Below are 6,653 nucleotides of genomic sequence, written 5' to 3'. Positions count from 1 at the left end.
GCTACAGTTATTTATTAAAAAAAAAAAATACTACCCCTTTGCTCCAGTAAGTTATTTGGTAGCTGTATCAAAGGTGAACCTGCACCATCGCTCTTACGTGTGACGTGTATCCAGTGTAGGACCGAACCACTGAGGCTGAAGTAAAAAACCTGCTGCCTGCAGCAAGCACGGACTAGTTCAATGTTAGGGGGTTGGGGAAAACAATTAGTGCTACAGCTCTAAAAAAGGCAGGGTGGGCCGGTGGCACCCTGTAATGGGAATCCTGATACCAAGGATGGAGGAGTGTTCTAGAACCTGGGCGTTTCCCATCTACTTTTGGTGGCTGCTTCGGCTCCCTTGGCTGTCATGTTAACATGCCTCTGTACCACAACACTGCTGCGGGGGGGAAATCACCGTAATTATTTGTTCATAAGGGCAAGTTTACGTGCAGAACGGTTGGCTGTTTAACATGCGCACACAACTTTTGGGCCACCGTGTCCCTGTAACCAGAAGCAAGAACCCAGTGTCGCAGCTGCGGGGGGGCTCTAACACAACAGCCACCAGTGACACAGTCTGGTTAAAAGCACTTGTTTATTGGTTACAATATCAACTCATGGCAACATCTTTCACTGAGCCACTGTACAAATACAAAGAAAAAGATCCATCGTGGAAAAAAAAAAAAAAAAGCTATAAACAGAGTTCATAGCAAGTGATTTTTTTTTTCACAGGGAAGTCTTTTTACAACAGCACTGTTAAAGAACAAATGGCACGAGTCCCTGGTTTTTTTAATAGCTTAAATAAAAGCTTTAAGACTGTTTCTGAATACATACACAATCCAAAGGCAGTGCAGAATCACTTCATAATTGGTAACATTACTGAAGTTTTCCAAAGTAGTCAGCAACAAGAAAAAAAAAAAAAACCCAAAACCAAACCCCCAAAAAACCTAGCTGATGAGAAATGCTGGGAACTCAAGGCAAATGAAAATCAAGCAAGTTTAGAAGCATTTTGTTTTGGACTCCTTTGGATGTAATATGTACTACAAGTGTTCAGATGCTTTTATTTAAAAAAAAAAAAAAAAAAAAGGAGAAAAACACAAATAGAGCACCATTGTGTAAGTAAAACAAAGGCTTGAAATATCTAAGACTATTCCACCGAAGTCCATATTAGTTAAAACCTAAACATACTGTGTGGTATAAGAATGTCAGGCACATGTAATCTGTTATCAGTTATATCAATTAGTAACACTGTTCACACATTTACCATAACAACACTGCATTAACATTCTGCATGTATTTTACATAACCAGCAATTGGATAAAAAGGCTTGTGGTGCCTCTGAAGTGTAGGAAGTAGTTGTACCAGCATGCATGCCAGGTTACTGTGTACAAAGTGCACCATCAACCCATGCTTAATTACTTTTACAGGAAACGCTATCTCAAAAATCAGTCATTCTGCTACACAACCATTTATACCAACTAGTTGAATTAGCCAATACTCTCACCAACATCTTAAAGCACAGCACTAAACCTAGTGGAGGTGACAGTGTCCTCAAAGAGGAAAGACTAAGCACTCTTGGAATGTTTCACAATGTTTTCATTCCACCTTAAAGTAAATGTGAACTTCATTGTGGGACAAGCGGTTACACTAACTGAGTTAAAGAGTTAACTATTTCCAACCCATGCATTACAGTAAGCACACTGGGACCAGCTGTTACATCAGTTCAGCTTTGCCAAGGCCAGGCCCTCTCCTTAGGCAGGGGGAAAAGCCTATTTGATCCGCGTTCCGTTCCGAGTGATACGTGGTGTTGTCAACGCATTGAACTATCAGTTCTGCCAGATCCTGCGACGGGGCTGCAGTTTAGCAAGGCAGAGGATAGCGACGTTTGGAAGAAAAAAGGTCTGGAGACAGATGGAAATAGGCCCACGTTACCGGAGCAAGCGAGTATACGTCAGCACGATGCCATGTAGAAGCTTTTTGTGGTTTCCAGAATCTCACCCAGCATCTCTACCAATAAACGGATGTCCGAGTCTACAGGGGAACGAGCGAGGGTGGGCACTTGCCTGATTAGAATGTTCCAGTGCAAAGTAAAATCAACATTAGAAAATGCTGACTAAAAACTGTACCTGAATAAAATAAATCTTGTTACCAAAGCACACAGTTCCACTTTCCGAGCCATAACCGATCTTTTTAGAAGAGAGAGGCTGGGAAAGAGTTCCCTTGCCACCGTTCTGGCACGATGGTCTTGGTTACTCCATTTCTGTAATCACACAAGTTACCTGACATTCAGATAATGATGTAGTTTGGCAACAAACTTTTAAAGACGGGTTAAGATGGACCCACGGTGCTGCAAAACCTGTTCAGCGAGCGAGTTTGCTGTCACGGTGCGCGGTTAGAAATCGCACCAGCTGCACGCTTGAGCCTACGTGAAATCATAGGCACGTACCATTTTCTTTGACATTAAAAGCTGGGAATAAAACCTTTTTAAGTAAAAACCTACAAAGGATCATTTTATTACCTTCCTCGTATAAGGAGGAGCTTCAGCTTTTGCCATTAAAACCTCGCCCAGTTTAGTAAGGGCATCAATCTTGAAAGGTCACTGACGGCCCCTTAAAAAAGGAAATACAGCAGCCCCTGCAAGTTCGTTATTCGGCCTCATGTAATCACAACATGTTACATTACAGCTGTAGGCTTCAAAAAAAAAATAAAAAAATTACCTAAACTATCCAGGACAGTAATTAAACAGCAAACGTCACCTTGGCAGGATCTACCACAAGCTCCGCACAAGTTCCAAAGAAGCACCAGACACTGTTCCCCCAGCTGTGCTCGGGCTTCTTCCAGGTTTCCTCGAGCACGGACGCAGAAGGAGCCCGCTTAGGACCTGCAGCACTACGAACACTGGTTAACTGAACACCAAAACCCGCAGGTATTTGTATGATGCTTTTGGAAACCTCGTTAGCAAGTAGTTGGCATTCCTTAATATTTTAAAAGCAGCTGAATCCAACAGACAGTTGCCCATCAGACAATGACAGTGACATTATTTGCAGTAATACCTGCATGAGCGCCATTACCATGATTACAGTCTACCTGAACTTTTAAGAAAAGTTATATACATTTGTAAAATTGTTTTTGGAGTTTCGCAAGTAGAAACTAGTTTTTATACCAGAATGTAAAAATGGCACCTGTCTTCGCAAAGGTGTTGACTAGGAAACTGGTGCAAAAACACACTTCTATGGAAAACAATTTTTTAGAAAAAGAATATTTTCTTAAAATTCCTTAGTAACAAATTTCCAGAATGACTCACTCAAGGCAGCTGTGAGTTAAAAAAAATAATCAAGTGCACCACTAAAAAATAAACCAAGTCTGCAAGATCCCAAAGAGCTGCTCACTTAAGAGAGTTAACAGGAATTCCGTAATAGTTCTGTTAGTGCAGACAGATCGTAAAGCAAAATGCAGAGGAATTCCTGTGACATACAATACAGGGTGATTTTGGTCCTACACCAGAGTCTGCTGTTAGTAAAAGTATACTTCTCCAGCACAACATGCACCTTTTTCTTTTTTTAAAAGCAAATTTACCGCGATTGACTAGCACATTTATTGGCACCTTCACCATTATAGACATGGCAAGTTTACAGGCACAGTCTGGAAGTACTGAAATTTAGGATTACAAATGTCAGAAACTTGACAAATAGTCACCTCAGCCACCAATCTGTTTTGGTATATTACAAGATACTGGGCACTTTTTATTTACTACCTGACCCAGAGACACCCAGACTCCCCATAACTTCAGATGAGGGCAGAGTAACATTGTCTTCCAACCCGGTGATTTAAAATTCGCGTTATCTTTAAAATAAGTCACTTAAGAGAAGCCAATAGACTTAATTCCCCTTTCCAAGAACGCCACAGACATTCAGATTCCCAAGAGCACATCCATTGCAAGCGCGGGCACGCTGCCAGGCACCAAAAAGTTAAGCCACCTTCCCAGGTGGTTCCAAATTGGCATCAGTCCCTTGATTCTCCTATATCTGCACTCAACTGTACTTGATCAGAACCTATTGTTTATAAGCAACTGACATCAAAATCAGAATAAAATCAGAAACAGGAGAGGAAATGGCTATTTACATTGTCAGAGCTGCAGAACAATTAGCATCTAATAAGCCACCATGGTACAGACCTCTGTGACCACAGGAGAACAAGCAAGTCACTAAGTTTATACTAGAAAGGGTCACACAGGTAAGTTAAGGTTATTTGGTTCATTGTAAGTTACACAATTCCTTTTATAATTCACACTGCACATAACTGACAACAAGCGCTTTTGGTTGTGGTATGCTTTGGCAACCCCCTAATTTGGAGGGGGATTACAGGCGATTAACTGCACACTGAAATCTTCTTGAAGAATTTAAGCAAAGTCCTCCTGAACGTCTCAGTCGACTGTGGTAATTGAGCAAGCTTTGCGACTACACCGCGCCCTGCGCACTGAGCATCAGCCAAATCGTTGTGTTAGTGCAAATCAGCTGGAGTTTGTGACGGGCCAAAACTACCTCACTCAGAGCTGAGCTGACAAAGGAGAAGCACTCGGCCACTTACCGACAGCAACGCAGGTCACTTGGCGGCCGTGGCCAAGGACTGCGCGGAGTGACTGATGCAAAAAGCTGCAGTAAGCAAGCTAATACTTCTGGAACTGGATATGGATTTTATTTCTTTTCTTTTCTTTTTTTTTTTTTTTTTTTTTTCATTATTTTTGCTGTTGTTGCAAGTCTGCCTGGCGTTAACTCCTTGATGTTTGGAGGCCATGACTGCCAATGGATGAACCAGGAACCACTGGCTTGAAGGAAGAACCCCCATGATTAAAAATAGGCAAGCAGGTCAAGAAGTGAGTGAATAAGGCGACAGGTATTAACTGGGAGTCTCCAGGGCCTTTAAAAAAAAATTCAAATGCCTTCCATTATAAAAACACATACATACCATTGGCTTCACTTTATCTACAGTAAATTCACAAAAACATTTAAAACAGCAATCTAGTTCATCCACTACAAAACTCAGAAGTGACATCTCAGGTTAAAAGCAAAGCTATAAATGTATTCCTTAAAAAATGCAAACATACTTCTTTACATACAGACAAATGTTACATGATTGGCTGCTATAATGTGTATATTCTGTTATGTACAAAAAAAAGAAAAAAAAAGTACAGGATTAGCAGACTGAGCACAAGCAAAAACCCTTCAAGGACAATCTAACCAAACCACCAAAAACAAAAAGACTGGCTCTTAGTTTGTCGGTCACCATGATTATGTGTGCTGGCCCCTTTTAAAAAGTCAGTGATTTCTTCCCCCCTCCCCTATTTCTTCACTTGATTTTTTTTCTAGTTTACAGAAAGCCTTTTTGTGTAATAATCAGTGAATAGAAAAACTTCACCTGCAAATACAAGGTAGAAATGTTATTTCACAGCTATAGGCTGCAGCATTGATCTCTCCAGATCTCAAATGGAGAATGTACATGTTTGGCTCCCAGTTAATTCCAGATTCTGAGAAAACTGTCCCAAGACCCTGTAGCTACAGCCATGCCGTCATCAGTAACACCTAAACAGCTGACACGGTTGTCATGGCCAGCAAGGACACCTGGAAAAGAAGAAGCAATGACAGTGAATATTCAGAGGATGGCAGGGACCTCAGCTGTTACTCTCCTCTCCCAGGTACTTGGTCACATTTGCTAAAAGAGACGTAACGTGAGCTCTAATCACCCTGCTTGTCTTTACCCTCAGGAACTAGACACAACACAATGGCCTTACCAAGGAACTCAACCATGAGGTTTTAAAAAATATGTACACGCAATATGGCTTCCAGCTTTCTCTCTGCCCTTACGACTTCTTTCTGTCCCAAAGACCTCCTCAGCCCTAATCAGGCTCCCTACTGGTTTTCCCGTTTTCAGCAATGCTGTGCACAATTTCAGCCATCAAGCACTTCCAAAATCAAACACAATGTCTTCTGACAATGGCCTGGATACAGGACCTACCTCAAGTCTCCCATGTTTCACAAACTGTAAGGATTAGGAATTCCCCATCTATAGTGTCAGACTACTAGAAAAGCAGCACCGTGCCCTGCCTCTTCCTGCTCCATTTTTGCTTTCCTTCTAGCCATCCTTGCACCTGACTGCTCTCCCAAGGCACCACATCCAGGTCTGTTAAACCTCAGCCTGTCCATGTCCCTTAAGGAAAAGGATTATCTTTTCAGTCTGAGCAGCAGAATCAAGGTTCAGAACTGAACCAGGCCCCGTCATTTAAATTACTGTCTGGAGGGAGAAAGATGTAGCCGAGCTATGAACATGCTGTCTGTCCTAGAAGCGACTAACTCCAGGACTGAAAGTGTCCACTTCCCCAGGAAATTATGGCCCCCTAACTTAGTGCTACCCCAATCACTTACTGATGGGTGCAAAAGTCAATGCAAATGTGTAATTTTATATTACTTAATTCCATTCATGTCAGTGAAATAGATTTTCTGTAGACATAACACGATATTGGAGGCCATTCCTTAGCCTCAAGAGCTGGTGTCTTCCAGCCCACAGATATATCATGGCTGATACCCAAGAGGAGGAGTATTTATTCCACTGACTGGAGCGTTTACTCCACACAACACAACTGGGATGTATAACCAAACGCAATAAAATATAAGGATGCCATTC

The 6,653-nt window shown here is 41.8% G+C and overlaps 1 protein-coding gene across 5 annotated transcripts in view; it reads right to left on the bottom strand.

Moving 5' to 3' along the window:
* Positions 1-553: 553 nt before the first annotated feature.
* GNB4 (G protein subunit beta 4) overlaps positions 554-6,653 on the bottom strand; it is a 78,058-nt gene continuing 71,958 nt past the window's right edge. For all 5 annotated transcript variants that reach the window (XM_027780384.2, XM_055817519.1, XM_055817516.1 and 2 more), the window contains one exon: positions 554-5,593. In XM_027780384.2, the coding sequence (XP_027636185.1) occupies positions 5,487-5,593 (107 nt within the window). In that variant the 3' untranslated portion in view covers positions 554-5,486. The remainder of the gene's footprint in view (positions 5,594-6,653) is intronic.

The sequence above is a fragment of the Falco peregrinus genome, chromosome 12 (assembly GCF_023634155.1).
Source record: "Falco peregrinus isolate bFalPer1 chromosome 12, bFalPer1.pri, whole genome shotgun sequence".
In the NCBI taxonomy this organism is placed as follows: domain Eukaryota; kingdom Metazoa; phylum Chordata; class Aves; order Falconiformes; family Falconidae; genus Falco; species Falco peregrinus.
Note: the sequence above shows the minus strand (reverse complement) of the source record. Positions and strands in the feature narration are given on the sequence as shown.